Consider the following 15,596-nt stretch of genomic DNA (forward strand, 5'->3'; position numbering starts at 1 on the left):
TAACTGTGGAGGCTTTCGCTTTTGCACAATTTAAGGCAGTTCCCACGAGAATGAAAATCAACCACCACAATCTATACCAATTTACTTCTGACATGTTAATGTACTATATATTTGACTGTCTCACAGTATATGATCACACATTTTAGTACTTGCTTTTCTATGTCAACATACAATAATGCTTATGTCAATGTTATAGAGAAAAAAAAGCTTGAGCAAAGAGTGGAATGCGCATGGGTGGCATTTGAGTGGCATTTGAGGCGGCACTTCAAGAAAGCTAACACACAGCAATATCATTTCAACATGTAGCTAGCTGTAAGTGCCATTTCTTCCCAATTCCCCTCTATATTTTTAATGCAGTTGAATTCTGGGTACATACCACACTGTTGAAATTTGAACCACAGACAGATTCCCATTCTGTTTGATTTTAATAAATAGTTTAGGATCAGAAGGAGCGAGCTGCAAAGCGAGAGACTTGCTCCTTCCATTAGCCTTGCCCCTGTCCAATGGATGGAGTAGGACAGCCGCAGCAACATAATTCACCAAAGACCTGGACAAAAAAAGGTTTAAGAAGGCCTCAAGACATGGTAAATGTTATGCACCTATTTCGTTTTGTTTCTAAATAGAGAGCATATGCCAGTCGTGGCTGTCTCATGTTAATTGTATATGATTGTCATCAGAAGTCACAGCAGAAGACATAGACCTCACCGGAACAGGTGACCATATTGCAGCTAATGGTGGGGGAGTATTTCCCTAAATAGAGCTTTACCCTGGGGCATTTGACCCTAACACAGCGTTTCTCCACCTGCCCTCCCAAAAGTTTCACATTTTGTTTTAACCCTAAATGGCCAAACCGGATTTAATTCATCAAAAGGATTGATGAATAGTTGACTAATTGAACCAAGTGTGCCAGTTAAGGGTTAAAACAAAAATGTGAAACGTCTGGATGGGCCCAAGGAGAGGTTTGGGAAACCCTGCCCTAAAGGAACGCCAAGGGAGATGCCAAGAGCGATTTATCAAGGCTAGGAACTTAAGTTCAGAAAACACAACATGTGCTTCTTTATCACAAATCCCTCATGCCTTAACAGGACGAGCCTTTGATCCTCATACACTATCTTACTTCTGCTCATCAGAGCAGTAAATGGTAGGGTTTGGGAAACCCTGCCCTAAAGGAACGCCAAGGGAGATGCCAAGAGCGATTTATCAAGGCTAGGAACTTAAGTTCAGAAAACACAACATGTGCTTCTTTATCACAAATCCCTCATGCCTTAACAGGACGAGCCTTTGATCCTCATACACTATCTTACTTCTGCTCATCAGAGCAGTAAATGGTAGAAGGGGGTATTGACCTGAGGTAGGCATGAAGCCAGGTTGCTTGACCCTAAGGAAATCACTCTGCATACAACAACCCCAAGAGAAGTAAGGGCCTCATCAACGCCTGCATTGTTCAACTTGTCAGGCAGCACAATTACCCTGTTAGGACATTTCTATCTAGTACTAAATACAGTTGTAATATACCGACCAATTTGAGCTGTCTCACTGGCATTCATTTCAATGTGGGATTAAATAAAAAAGTAGTTCTATAAAACTTTCAAACCCTCAGACCGATTGACTGTAACCTAAGCCTCTGTCTTGCAGGCATGAACTCTTAGGTTGCATGCATTGAAAATAGATACAAAATGTTATAATACTCCCAAAATAAGAGGAACCACAGCTAATGTACATTAAAACCACATAGTTAAGCACATGTCATTTAATGACATTCAGTACCAGTCAAACGTTTGGACACACCTACTCATTGAACAAGTTATTTTTGTAACTATTTTTAACATTGCAGAATAATAGGGGAGGACATCACAAATATGAAAGAACACATATGGAATCATGTAGTAACCAAAAAAGTGTTAAACAAATCAACATTTTACATTTGAGATTCTTCAAAGTTGCCAGCCTTTACCTTGATGACAGCTTTGCACACTCTTGGCATTCTCTCAACCAGCTTCATGAGGTAGTCACCTGGAATGCATTTCAATTAACAGGTGTTTATTGTTAAAAGTACATTTGTGGAATTTATTTCCTTCTTAATGCTTTTGAGGCAATCAGTTGTGTTGTGACAAGGTAGGGGTGGTATACAGAAGATAGCCCTATTTGGTAAAAGACCAAGTCCATATTATGGCAAGAACAGCTCAAATAAGCAAAGACAAATGACAGTTCATCATTACTTTCAGACGTGAAGGTCAGTCAATCCGGGAAATTTCAAGAACTTTGAAAATTCCTTCAACTACATTTGCAAAAGCCGTCAAGCGCTATGATGAAACTTGCTCTCATGAGGACCGCCACAGGAAAGGAATACCCAGAGTTACCTCTGCTGCAGAGAATAAGTTAATTAGAGTTACTAGCCTCAGAAATCGGCAATTAACTGCACCTAAGATTTTACCTCACAGAGTTCAAGTAACAGACACATCTCAACATCAACTGTTTAAAAATATATATATATTTCACCTTTATTTAACCAGGTAAGCTAGTTGAGAACAAGTGCTCGTTTACAACTGCGACCTGATCAAGATAAAGCAAAGCAGAGCGACAGAAACAACAGCACAGTTACACAGTTACACATGGAATAAACAAGCGTACAGTCAATAACACAATAGAAAAAAAGAAAGTCTATATACAGTGTGTGCAAATGCCGTGAGGAGGTAAGGCAATAAATAGGCCATAGTAGCAAAGTAATAACAATTTTGCAGATTAACACTGGAGTGATAGATGAGCAGATGATGATGAGCAGATGATGTAGTGAAAATATCATCATGGTGTGCAAAAGAGCAGAAAGGTGAATAAAAACAATATGGGGATGAGGTAGGTATATTGGTTGGGCTATTTACAGATGCACTATGTACAGCTGCAGCGATCGGTTAACTGCTCAGGTAGCTGATGTTTAAAGTTAGTGAGGGAAATGTAAGTCTCCAGCTTCAGCGATTTTTGCAATTCATTCCAGTCACTAGCAACAGAGAACTGTAAGGAAAGGCAGCCAAAGGAGGTGTTGGAATTGGGATGACCAGTGAGATATACCAGCTGGAGCACATGCTACAGGTGGGTGTTGTTATTGTGACCAGTGAGCTGAGATAAGGCAGAGGTTTACCTAGCATACACTTATATATGACCAGGAGCCAGTGGGTCTGGTGACGAATATGCAGCGAGGGCCAGCCGTCTAGAGCATACAGGTCGCAGTGATGGATGGTATAAGGCGCATTGGTAACAAAACGGATGGCACTGTGATAGACTACATCCAATTTTCTGAGTAGAGTATTGGAAGCTATTTTGTAGATGACATCGCCGAAGTCGAGGATCGGTAGGATGGTCAGTTTTACTGGGGTAAGTTTGTTGGGGTGTATTTTTAGTGACACTGTCTGTGATTGATTTAGATTTTGAGGCACACTTAACCAACATAACTACCAGCTATTACAGCCAAGCTATTATTTTCATGTCACATTTTAGCAAATTAATAAAATTAAAAAATAAAAAATAAATACACTGCTCAAAAAAATTAAGTGAACACTAAAATAACACATCCTAGATCTGAATGAATGAAATATTCTTATTAAATAATAATTTCTTTACATAGTTGAATGTGCTGACAACAACATCACAAAAAAATTATCAATGGAAATCAAATTTATCAACCCATGGAGGTCTGGATTTGGAGTCACACTCAAAATTAAAGTGGAAAACCACACCACAGGGTGATCCAACTTTGATGTAATGTCCTTAAAACAAGTCAAAAATTAGGCTCAGTAGTGTGTGTGGCCTCCACGTGCCTGTATGACCTCCCTACAACGCCTGGGCATGCTCCTGATGAGGTGGCGGATGGTCTCCTGAGGGATCTCCTCCCAGACCTGGACTAAAGCATCCGCCAACTCCTGGGCAGTCTGTGGTGCAATGTGGCGTTGGTGGATGGAGCGAGACATGATGTCCCAGATGTGCTCAATTGGATTCAGGTCTGGGGAATGGGTGGTTTAGTCCATAGCATCAATGCCTTCCTCTTGCAGGAACTGCTGACACACTCCAGCCACATGAGGTCTAGCATTGTCTTGCATTAGGAGGAACCCAGGGCTAACCGCACCAGCATATGGTCTCACAAGGGGTCTGAGGATCTCATCTCGGTACCTAATGGCAGTCAGGCTACCTCTGGCGAGCACATGGAGGGCTGTGCGGCCCCCCAAAGAAATGCCACCCCACACCATGACTGACCCACCGCCAAACCGGTCATGCTTGAGGATGTTGCAGGCAGCAGAACGTTCTCCACGGCGTCTCCAGACTCTGTCACGTCTGTCACATGTGCTCAGTGTGAACCTGCTTTCATCTGTGAAGAGCACAGGGCGCCAGTGGCGAATTTGCCAATATTGGTGTTCTCTGGCAAATGCCAAACGTCCTGCACGGTGTTGGGCTGTTAGCACAACCCCCACCTGTGGACGTCGGGCCCTCATACTACCCTCATGGAGTGTGTTTCTGACCGTTTGAGCAGACACATGCACATTTGTGGCCTGCTGGTGGTCATTTTGCAGGGCTCTGGCAGTGCTCCTCCTTGCACAAAGGCAGAGGTAGCGGTCCTGCTGCTGGGTTGTTGCCCTCCTACGGCCTCCTCCACGTCTCCTGATGTACTGGCCTGTCTCCTGGTAGCGCCTCCATGCTCTGGACACTACGCTGACAGACACAGCAAACCTTCTTGCCACAGCTCGCATTGATGTGCCATCCTGGATGTGCTGCACTACCTGAGCCACTTGTGTGGGTTGTAGACTCCGTCTCATGCTACCACTAGAGTGAAAGCACCGCCAGCATTCAAAAGTTACCAAAACATCAGCCAGGAAGCATAGGAACTGAGAAGTGGTCTGTGGTCACCACCTGCAGAATCACTTCTTTATTGATGGTGTCTTGCTAATTGCCTATAATTTCCACCTGTTGTCTATTCTATTTGCACAACAGCATGTGAAATGTATTGTCAATCAGTGTTGCTTCCTAAGTGGACAGTTTGATTTCACAGAAGTGTGATTGACTTGGAGTTACATTGTGTTGTTTAAGTGTTCCCTTTATTTTTTTGAGCAGTGTATAATATTTATGTAAGTATTCACATCCTTTAATCAGTACTTTGTTGAAGCACCTTTTTCAGGGATTACAGCATTGAGTCTTTTTGGGTATGATGCTATAAGCTTGGCACACGTGTATTTGGGGAGTTTCTCCCTTTCTTCTTTGCAGATCCGCTCAAGCTCTGTTGGTTGGATGGGGAGCATCACTGTACAGCTTCTTTCAGGTCTTTCCAGAAATGTTCGATCAGGTTGATGTCCGGATTCTGCATGGGCCACTCAAGAACATTCAGAGAGTTGTCCCGAAGTCACTCCTGCATGGACATGGTTGTGTGCTTAGGGTTGTTGTCCCGTTGCAAGGTGAACCTTCGCCTCAGTCTCAGGTCCTGAGCGCTCTGAAGCAGGTTTTCATCAAGGACCTCTGTACTTTGCTCCGTTCATCTTTCCCTCGATCCTGACTAGTCTCCCAGTCCATGCCACTGAAAAGCATCCCCACACCATGATTCTGTCACGACCATGCTTCACCGTACGGATGATGTCAGGTTTTCTCCAGACGTGACGCATTCAGGCCAAAGAGTTCAATCTTGGTTTCATCAGACCAGAGAATCTTGTTTCTCATGGTCTGAGAGTCTTTTGGTGCCTTTTGGCAAACTCCAAGTGGGCTGTCATGAGCCTTTTTACTGAGGAGTGCCTTCAGTCTGGCCACTCTATCATAAAGGCCTGATTGGTGGAGTGCTGCAGAGATGGTTGTCCTTCTTTAAGGTTCTCCCATCTCCACAGAGGATCTCTGGAGCTCTGTCAGAGTGACCATCAGGTTTTTGGTTTCGTCCCTGACCAAGCCCTTCTCCCCCTATTGCTCAATTTGGCCAGCTCGCGAAAGAGTCTTCGTGGTTCCTAACTTCTTCCATATGAAAATTAATGATGGCGGCCACTGTGTTCTTGGGGACCTTCAATGCTGCAGAAATGTTTTGGTACACTTCCCCAGATCTGTGCCTCGACACAATCCTGTGTCAGAGATCTACAGACAATTCCTTTGATCTCATGGCTTGGCTTTTGCTCTAACATCCACTGCAACTGTGCGACCTTACATAGACAGGTGTGTGCCTTTCCAAATCATGTCCAATCAATTGAATTTACCACAGATGGATCCCAATCAAGTTTTAGAAAGATCTCAAGGATGACCAATGAAATTAGGATGCACCTGAGCTCAATTTCGATTCTCATAAGAAAGGGTCTGAATACTTATGTAAATCAGGTATTTCTGTTTTTATATTTGATCAATTTGCTAACATTTCTAAAAACCTGTATTTACTTTGTCATTATTGGGTATTGTGTGTAGATTTTTAGAATAAGGCTGTAATGTAACAAATGTCAAGGAGTCTGAATACTTTCTGAATGCACTGTATATATAGAATCATTTATTTGTTCTTTTTTTGGTGTCACATTTTGGTTTGTAGTTTGTCTTTTGCCCATGGCTCCATGGCTGTGCCACAGCTGTGTTGTTGTTTAAATAATGGAATTAATGATTTCCTAATAATTACTTCTGACTCAGGGCACTACAACCTGTCCCTTCCTGCTCTGAACTTCTCCGGGTGTCTGAGACATTGGACAGTGGGGCTGGATGAACTTGTAAACAGTGGCTACTGGACAGCCACCATGACTCACCAGACCATCTTGGACGTGATCTCCTCCATTGTCCTGACTGCTCACAGTGGATGGGAATCGCAAGCAATGCCGCTTCCAGAAAGCCTCAAGGTTTTTACTACCTTCTTATGTGTCAATGTTTTGTTCAGTGTATAATTATGCCGTCTTAAAGTGCATGCTACTCTTCTTTTTTGTTATGAATTCTATTTGTGTGATATTATATTGCAGTTGGTCTTTTTTTTTGAAGAACATTAATTGTCAACTAGAAGGTAATTTTCTTTGAAGAAAAATTGTGAAACACACACAGAACCACACACAGAGAGGTTGGAGTAACACGGTCAGATGTCTGGGATTTGAACCTGCAACCCACCTCTCTAACCTCTAGGCTACTTGCCACGCCTTTGTGGTTTGGTTTGATGTATAATTTTGTGATGTCATCTTGCAGTCTGACTCTCTATGTAGTGTTGAGAAGGGTTTCTAAGACAGGTGTCTTCCTGGCGAAAGACGATGACATCATCCTTCGTCAAACATGTCCATACAAAGACCAATCATGTAATTATTCTTACAGTTCCTAGCTTTAATGTCACCTAGTTTAGAACTTGTTTCTTTTAAGTTCATCTCTGCACTTCACTGTGATTTTCATGTTGTAGACGCCAAGCAAAGGAATGTGTGGCACGTCAGAGTTGACAGCAGCCAAAGAGACGTCAGGAAAATCATCTGCCAAAGTAGATGAGGAGGGCCTTGAGTTTGCAGTCTGCTGACACAGCGTGCTCCTCAAGGCCCTCAACATGTACAGAGGCGAGATGTATGGCTATCCAATGTACTTGCAAAAGGAGCTGACATGGTGGGCTTTTTCTTCTGCGAAGTTGCATGCAAATACTGGCCATATTTGCAGAAAGTTGTGCAGGCGTGCCCAGAGTTGAAGTAGCTTCTAAAAATGCACACTCTCCTCACCATTATGCATGTGAAGGCACATGAATGGTCTTATGAGGTAATTGTTTTCCTTCATGACTGTTTTTGGGTTATGCATATTAGGTATTGTAATGCTTTTTAAAATAATTGAATGAGTACATTACTACATTTTTTTACAAGTTCATTATGGCATTATATTATAGTAGAGCAGGTAAATAGTTTTATATCCAGAGCTGTAAGTCTATTATGATAAAATAACTAATGCTGAAGAAGGTTTAGGATTGCAACATAATTCCCTTAATAATGTTTAACTATTAAATGGTCCTTATATTTGAGCTCGAGCACACTTCAATTAATAATTCAACCTAATTGCCCCTCTCCTGGACTGTCACGGTGCCACGGTTTAGAGGCTTGCATACTACAACGACCCTGAGCGCTGAGCCGGAGGGGTTTATACTGTGGCAGGCTGGCCCGGTCGAAGGGTCCATGGTCCTCCATGTTGGTGGTTGGGCGTGGGGCTAACTACCCCACCCTGGAAAAAAACTGAAATATTGACGAATGGAAACCCAATAAATTGCCCCAAAGCAGGACATTTTCTTGGACACATGTTACTGCCATTCTGCTGAACAAGGCAGTTAACCCACTGTTCCCCAGTAGGCCATCATTGTAAATACAAATTGGTTCTTAACTGACTTGCCTAGTTAAATAAAGGTTGCATTTAAATGAAATAATTCAACAAAGTACTGAGTAAAGGGTCTGAATACTTATCTAAATGTGATATTTCTATTTTTTCATTTTTATAAATTAGCAAAAAATTCTAAAAACCTGTTTTTGCTTTGTTATTATGGGGTATTGTGTGTAGATTGATGAGGGAAAAAAACAATTGAATTTGTTTTAGAATTAGGCTGCAACCTAACAAAATGTGAAAAAAGTCAAGGGGTCTGAATACTTTCCAATGGCACTGTATATATGATGTTTGGCGATTAGTATTGGCATTCCAATTCATCCCAATGGTGTTCAATGGAGTTGGCCAGTTAAGTTCTTCCCCGCCAATCTCGAAAAGAAATGTGTATGGACCTCACTTTGTACACAGGGGCATTGTCATTCTGAAACAGGAAAGGGCCTTCGCCAAACTGTTGCCACAAAGTTGGAAGCACAGAATCGTCTAGAATGTCATTGTATGCTGTAGCGTTAAGATTTCCCTTCGCTGTAACTAAGGGAACTAAGCCCTGAACTATGAAAAACAGCCCCAGAACATTATTCCCCCTCCACCAAATTTTACAGTTGGCACTATGCATTTGGGCAGGTAGCGTTCTCCTGGCATCCGCCAATCCCGGATCAGTCCTTCAGACTGCCAGATGGTAAATAGTGATTCATCACTCCAGAGACCTCGTTTCCACTGCTCTAGTCCAATGGGGGCGAGCTTTACACCACTCCAGCCGACATTTGGCATTGCAAATGGTGATATTAGGCTTGTGTGTGGCTGCTCGGCAATGAAAACCCATTTCATGAAGCTCCCGACGAACAATTATTGCGATGACGTTGCTTCGAGGCAGTTTAGAACTCGATAGTGAGTGCTGCAATTGAGGATAGACGTGCTACTTGATTTAGCACTCAACAGTCCAGTTCTATGAGCTTTTTGGCCTACCACTTCGTGACTGAGCCATTGGTGCGCCTAGACGTTTACACTTCACAGTTCCACTCTTACAGTTGACCAGGGCAGCTCTAGCAGGGTATAAATTTGATGAACTGACTCTTCAGTAAGGACATTCTTCTTCCAGTGTTTGTCTACGGAGATTGCATGGCGGTGTGCTCGATTTTATACAACTGTCAACAATGGTGTTGCTGTAATAGCCGAATCCACTAATTTGAAACGGTATCCACATAGTTTTGTATGTACAGTGTATGTACATAGCTACCTCAATTCCCTCGTACCCCCGCACATTGACTCAATACTGGTACTCCCTGTACATAGCCCTTTAATTTATACTCATTATTGTTATTCACTGTAATTATTTTGCGTGTCACTATTTATATTTTTATTTTATATTTGTTTTATCTTTATCTGTAACTCTGCATTGTTGGAAAAGGACCCATAAGTACTTATTACACTGTTAGTCTACAAGTGTTGTTTTACGAAGCATGAACAATTAACAATTGATTTGCGATGTGTGTGGAGTGTGACCGCATGCTGTGTTCCTACACAGAATGTGATTCATTCAGATGAGTTACAACTATTTACAGACTTCAGCTTTAATAACGTCCCATTCATGATATTGGTTCACCGTAAACAAAATAGCTCAGTGAGTCAATGGACAGGAAAGACATGAGGCAGACAGAAATACCAGGATCAGCCTCCATTGCAAGCAAAGTGGCAAACAAAAAGGCATATTCACATACCAAACACAACAGCAACAATACATGTCACAATGAATAGGATACACCACCCTGTAGCTTACTGTATCCACCACAAACACATGAGTACGACAATGCTGTTCTGTTATCATAATGATTAGGCTACTGGCCATAAACTTGATTTGAACTGACCATTCTCCTTGCCTTATTGGTCATTATGGTCATTACAGTCAAACTATCCAGGGAAGGGAGAGTGTTATCAGTTGGGGTGGATGTAGCTGTTCAGGCCAGGCTATGGGTAGATGTGTCTGAGTGGCTTGGAACACCTGGCGCCGTCTCCACTGCTGGCCTTGTGGGCACACTCATCACTGTCTGTGTTGCAGGTGCCACAGTGGCAGCTGAGGGCCACGGGGTAGGTGAAGAGAGGGTTGGCATGGAGCGGGCAACCAGGTAGTATGACTGTTCGGTACTCCACCTGGTCATAGGTACAGCCTCTCTGGATAAGGAAACGTGGTCCGGCCAGCTCCTTCATGTTACTGTCCTGGTAATCACACGCACACAAACACACATGCTTAACATACACTAAGTGTACCAAACATTAGGAACATCTTCCTAATATTGAGTTGCACCCCCTTTTGCCCTCAGAACATCCACAATTCATTGGGGCATGGACTCTACAAAGTGTTGAAACTGTTCCACAGGGATGCTGGCCCATGTTGACTCCAATGCTTCCCACAGTTGTGTCAAGTTGGCTGGATGTCCTTTGGGTGGTGGACCATTCTTTATGCACACTGTTGAGTGTGAAAAACCCAGCGGCGTTGCAGTTCTTGACACACTCAAACCGGTGCGCCTGGCACCTACTAACATACCCCGTTCTAAGGCACTTAAATCTTTTGTCTTGCCCATTCACCCTCTGAATGGGACACTTACACAATTTCAATTGTCTCAAGGCTTAAAAGTCCTTCTTTAACCTGTCTCCTCCCGATCATCTACACTGATTGAAGTGTATTTACCAAGTGACATAAATAAGGGATCATAACTTTCACCTGGATTCATGGAAAGAGCAGGTGTTCTTAATGTTTTGTACACTCAGTATATACAGTACATTACATACTGTACATGCGATGTAGGTCAAATATGCCTCACGGTCGGCCTGCGATTGGAATTTGTTATAGTTGAAGTTTTAAGTTATACTTATATTTTAGTGTCTCTTCTGCAATGCAAAACGTGTGACAGGATATATAATGTATACGTTGTATTTTATATATTGACCTTGTCTGTATCTACTAGTCTGCTGCTATCATGGCCAGGTCGGTCTTATAAAATATTATGCAAAATCTCGATGAGATTACTTTGATAAAATAAAGGTAAAACATCAAATATTTTATGGGGGGATAAAAGTTTATAAGTGAGTGCATTTTACAGATCCATTAAAGAACTAAGAATGTCTGGTTGAGGTTATAGGCTACTTACCCTTGAGTAGCAGAAGCCCATGCAAATGGTTGTATTGATGGCCACGCAGAAGTCACATTCACGTCTCTCCTCATACAGAGTGTAGTCCGTGGGCACACACATGGGCACAGCTTGGCTGAAGAGCAGGCAAAGGAGACCACACATGGCCACGGACAATTCCATTTGGCAAACAGCGAAGATGTTCCGTCACACAATCAAGAAACTGCATAGAAGTAGAGCAAATGGCAAGAATAAAATATGAACAAATCCAACGTTTTTTAGTTGGAAATATGAAAAAATTGAGGTTGATGCATTTGAGAAGCCATTTTAATAAAACACAACTCAGTCTTGCACCAATAGCACGACAAAGAAGCTGTTCCAACGTTACTGTCAGGTCAGCTCTGCTCACTCACCTGGTAGAGCTGGGCACCTGCAGGTCTGATGATGCTGTCTGATGGAGCCCGATGGTCTTTATACAGTCATCCTAATCCACCTTGATCCTACTGGACCATTATCTCCCATCTCTGACAGTGTGGACACAGGAAACTCCTGGCCCATTATGAGGATGACATGCATTAATAAAAGGCATCCTCTGTAACTACAAACTTCCATTACCAGTACAGCAATGTGTGGGGTTAACCTGTAATAACCTCATAATAACCCTGCTCTTTGGCAGTATGTATGTGTGTGGCATTCCCACTTGGTGGCACAATAGAAAACTAAGTGGTAAATTCAGAGATTGGTCCAGTCCAGTAACAATCCTGTGTCCAACTCCTAGACGAGCAACTCCTAGAAGTGTATGCTAAATAACAAAAATGTAAATGTTCTTCAAATCTAGGAACAGGATCTGCTAAGCATATAGGGCCTACAACAGGGTTCGCCAACTGGCGGCCCGTGGGCCTAATTTGTCTCGTGGGTGGTTTTATTTGGCCCCACAAATTTACTGATCAAAAAATATATATATATATTTTAGTTAGTTTTTTTGTTTGTTTAATTTTCATTGTTGAACGTAAAAACACCGGGAAATCAGCTCCAAGTGTTTTTAATTTGGGAAATCTGTTCACAAGTATTTCCACGCATAATAGAAAGAAACGTGATCATATACAAATGAGAGCAAGATTTGAAATGATAATGTTAGTCAAATATTATATATGTTTGGGCTTCTTGTAGTCAGTTTGCAGTCTACAAATTATATGCAATTATGTTCCGGGCCCTCCGACCATCACTGAAGAAAAAATCTGCCCGCGGCTGAATCTAGTTGATTATCCCTGGCCTACAATATGGTTAAAATCACAGGGCAAAGTGGAGATGCAACCATAAGCTTACATATCCAATTCTTTCAGATCTACATGTTCCTATAAATCATTTGCCTAGGGGTCAGGGGTGAGATGTTATTTCTGGACATAGGCCTACTTTTCTTGTTTTGTTACACTTTCAAAAAAAATTATGTGAAAGTGAGCTTAAAAATATCAAGCTTTGCAAGCAATCATGTGTTCTGAAATATGGTCAAAGTTCATACAACGCCATAAAGACGTGTAACATCCTGAAATACCTTGTCTATTAAACTCTGATGATCTCTATAACAAAGTCATACAGGATTCCATGTAGGCCTATAACTGCAACCTACTCCAATTGAACTATTTGCTGTTACATAAGACGTTTTTTTGTTTTTACATCACCTATACGTTTTGGTTTTGTAAGGAATTTGATACTTCCACTTTAGGTCGCTGTAGTGAAGTGAGCGTGAGGCTCCTCTCACCACCCATGTGCTTATCAAGGCCTTCAGCCACCAGAGCCATGGCCTTTTCACCCCACTGCCATCTAGAAGGTGGAGACAGTACAGGTTCATCAAAGCTGGGACCGAGAGACTGGTAAACAGCTTTTATCTCCAGGCCATCAGACTGTTCAATAGTCACCAGTAGCCGGCCTTCGCCCATTACCCAACCCTGAACCTTAGTCACTGGTCTACCCGGCTACCACCAGGACTCTACCCATCACCTTAGATACTGCTGCCCTATGTACACTGCCTTCAGAAAGCATTCACACCCCTTGAATTTCCCCCCCCACATTTGGTTGTGTTACAACCTGGATTTAAAATGGATTAAAATGAGATTTTTTTGGTCACTGGCCTACACACAATACCACATAATGTCAAAGTGGAATTTACAAGCCAAATAAGTTCAGGAGTAAAAATGTGCTTAACAAGTCACAATAACTTATGTGGACTCGCTATGTGTGAGATAATTGAACATAATTGAACATGATTTTTAGAATCATCGCTGTACCACACACAATTGTCTCTAAGGTCCCTCAGTCGAGCAGTGAATTTCAAACAGATTCAACCACAAAGACCAGGGAGATTTTCCAAAGCCTTGCAAAGAAGAGCGCCTATTGGTAGATGGGTAAAAAAAAATTTTTTTTAACATGGTGAAGTTATTAATGACACTTTGGCTGACGTATCAATACACCTAGTCACTACAAAGATATTGGAGTCCTTCCTAACTCAGTTGCCGGAGAGGAAAGAAACCGCTTAGGGATTTCACCATGAGGCCAATGGTGACTTTAAAACAATTACTGAGTTTAATTAATGGCTGTGATAGGATAAAACAGGATGGATCAACAACATTGTAGTTATTGCACAATACTAACATAAATGACAGAGTGAAAAGAAGGAAGCTTGTACAGAAAATGTAAATATTTCAAAACATACCTCCTGTTTGCAACAAAGCACTAAAGTAATACTGCAAAGAATGTGGCAAAGCAATTAACTTTTTGTCCTGAATACAAAGTGTTATTTTGGGGAAAATCCAATACAATGTCACGCCCTGATCTGTTTCACCTGTCTGTGATTGTCTCCACCCACCTCCAGGTGTCTCCTGTTTTCCCCATTAGTCCCTGGTGTATTTATCCCTCTGTTTCCTGTCTTTCTGTGCCAGTTTGTCTTGTTTTGCCAAGTCAACCAGCGTTTCGCCTAGCTCCTATTTCTAGTCTCAGTTTTCTTAGCCCTCCTCATTTTAACCCTTGCCTGTCCTGACGCCGAATCCGCCTGCCTGGGCACTCTGGCTCTTCTGACCTCGAGCCTGCCTATCCCCTTGAACTGTTTGGACTCGGACCTGTTCACTAAACCCCTGCCTGTCCTGACTTCGAGCCTGCCTATCCCCTCGTACTGTTTGGACTCTGACCTGGTTTATAAACTCTCGCCTGTCCCTGACCTGCCTTGTGCCTAGCCCTTTGGGTATAATAAATATTGTAGCTCAACCATCTGCCTCCTGTGTCTGCATTTGGGTCTTGCCTTTTGCCCTTATATACAACACATCACTGAGTACCACTCTCCATATTTTCAAGCATATTGATGGCAGCGTCATGTAATGGGTATGATTTTAGTCAGGAATGGGGAGTTTTTCAGGATAAAAAGGAAACAAAATGGAGCTAAACACATGCTAAATCCTAGAAGAAAACCTGGTCAGTCTGCTTTCCACCAGACACTGGGAGATTAATTCACCTTTCAGCAGGACAATGACCTAAAACACAAGGCCACATCTACACTGGAGTTTCTTACCAAGAAGACAGTGCTCAAGTTACAGTTTAGATTTAAATCTACTTGGAAATCTAAGGCAATACCTGAAAATGGTTCTCTAGCAATGATCAACTACCCAATCTGACAGAGCTTGAAGAATTGTTAAAACAATAATGGGCAACTGTTGCACAATCTAGGTGTGGAAAGCTCTTAGAGACTTACCCAGAAAGACTCACAGCTATAATCGCTTCCAAAGGTGCTTCTATAAAGTATTGACTCAGGGGTGTGAACACTTAAGTGAATAGAATATTTCTGTATTTCATTGTCAAACAATTTGCAAAAATGACTAAAAACATGTTTTCACTTTGTCAATGAGGGTTATTTTGTGAAGACTATATTTTTTATCCATTTTGAATTCAGGCTGTAACGCAACAAAATGTGGACTAAGTCAAGGGGTATGAATACTTTACGAAGGCACTGTACATAGAGTCCTTGAACACTGGTCAACTTAATAATGTTTACATACAGTTTTATGCCGACTTTATATATGTAAAGTGTGTTGTAGTCATGGCTCATCCAATATAACTACTGCTGTTAACATGTTTTCTATTCATATGCTGTCCATACTATCTATACACACC

The 15,596-nt window shown here is 42.0% G+C and overlaps 1 protein-coding gene across 1 annotated transcript; it reads right to left on the minus strand.

Annotated features, from left to right (window-relative positions):
* Positions 1-9,868: 9,868 nt before the first annotated feature.
* Positions 9,869-14,572, minus strand: tshba (thyroid stimulating hormone subunit beta a). Its single transcript, XM_020482112.2, has 4 exons — positions 14,302-14,572; positions 11,852-11,987; positions 11,460-11,661; positions 9,869-10,527 (listed from the first exon to the last, which is right to left on the minus strand). The coding sequence occupies exons 3-4, from the start codon at positions 11,619-11,621 to the stop codon at positions 10,279-10,281; spliced, it is 411 nt and encodes a 136-aa protein (XP_020337701.1). The 5' UTR covers positions 11,622-11,661; positions 11,852-11,987; positions 14,302-14,572; the 3' UTR covers positions 9,869-10,278.
* Between the last annotated feature and the right edge of the window lie 1,024 nt (positions 14,573-15,596).

The sequence above is a fragment of the Oncorhynchus kisutch genome, linkage group LG5 (assembly GCF_002021735.2).
Source record: "Oncorhynchus kisutch isolate 150728-3 linkage group LG5, Okis_V2, whole genome shotgun sequence".
Lineage (NCBI taxonomy): Eukaryota > Metazoa > Chordata > Actinopteri > Salmoniformes > Salmonidae > Oncorhynchus > Oncorhynchus kisutch.

Excerpts from the sequence above, each read along its gene's own strand:
- tshba (XM_020482112.2), bottom strand. The coding sequence starts at position 11,621 with ATGGAATTGTCCGTGGCCATGTGTGGTCTCCTTTGCCTGCTCTTCAGC. Across the intron at positions 10,528-11,459 it reads TGGGCTTCTGCTACTCAAGG|GACAGTAACATGAAGGAGCT; the intron begins GTAAGTAGCCTA and ends TGTGATTACCAG.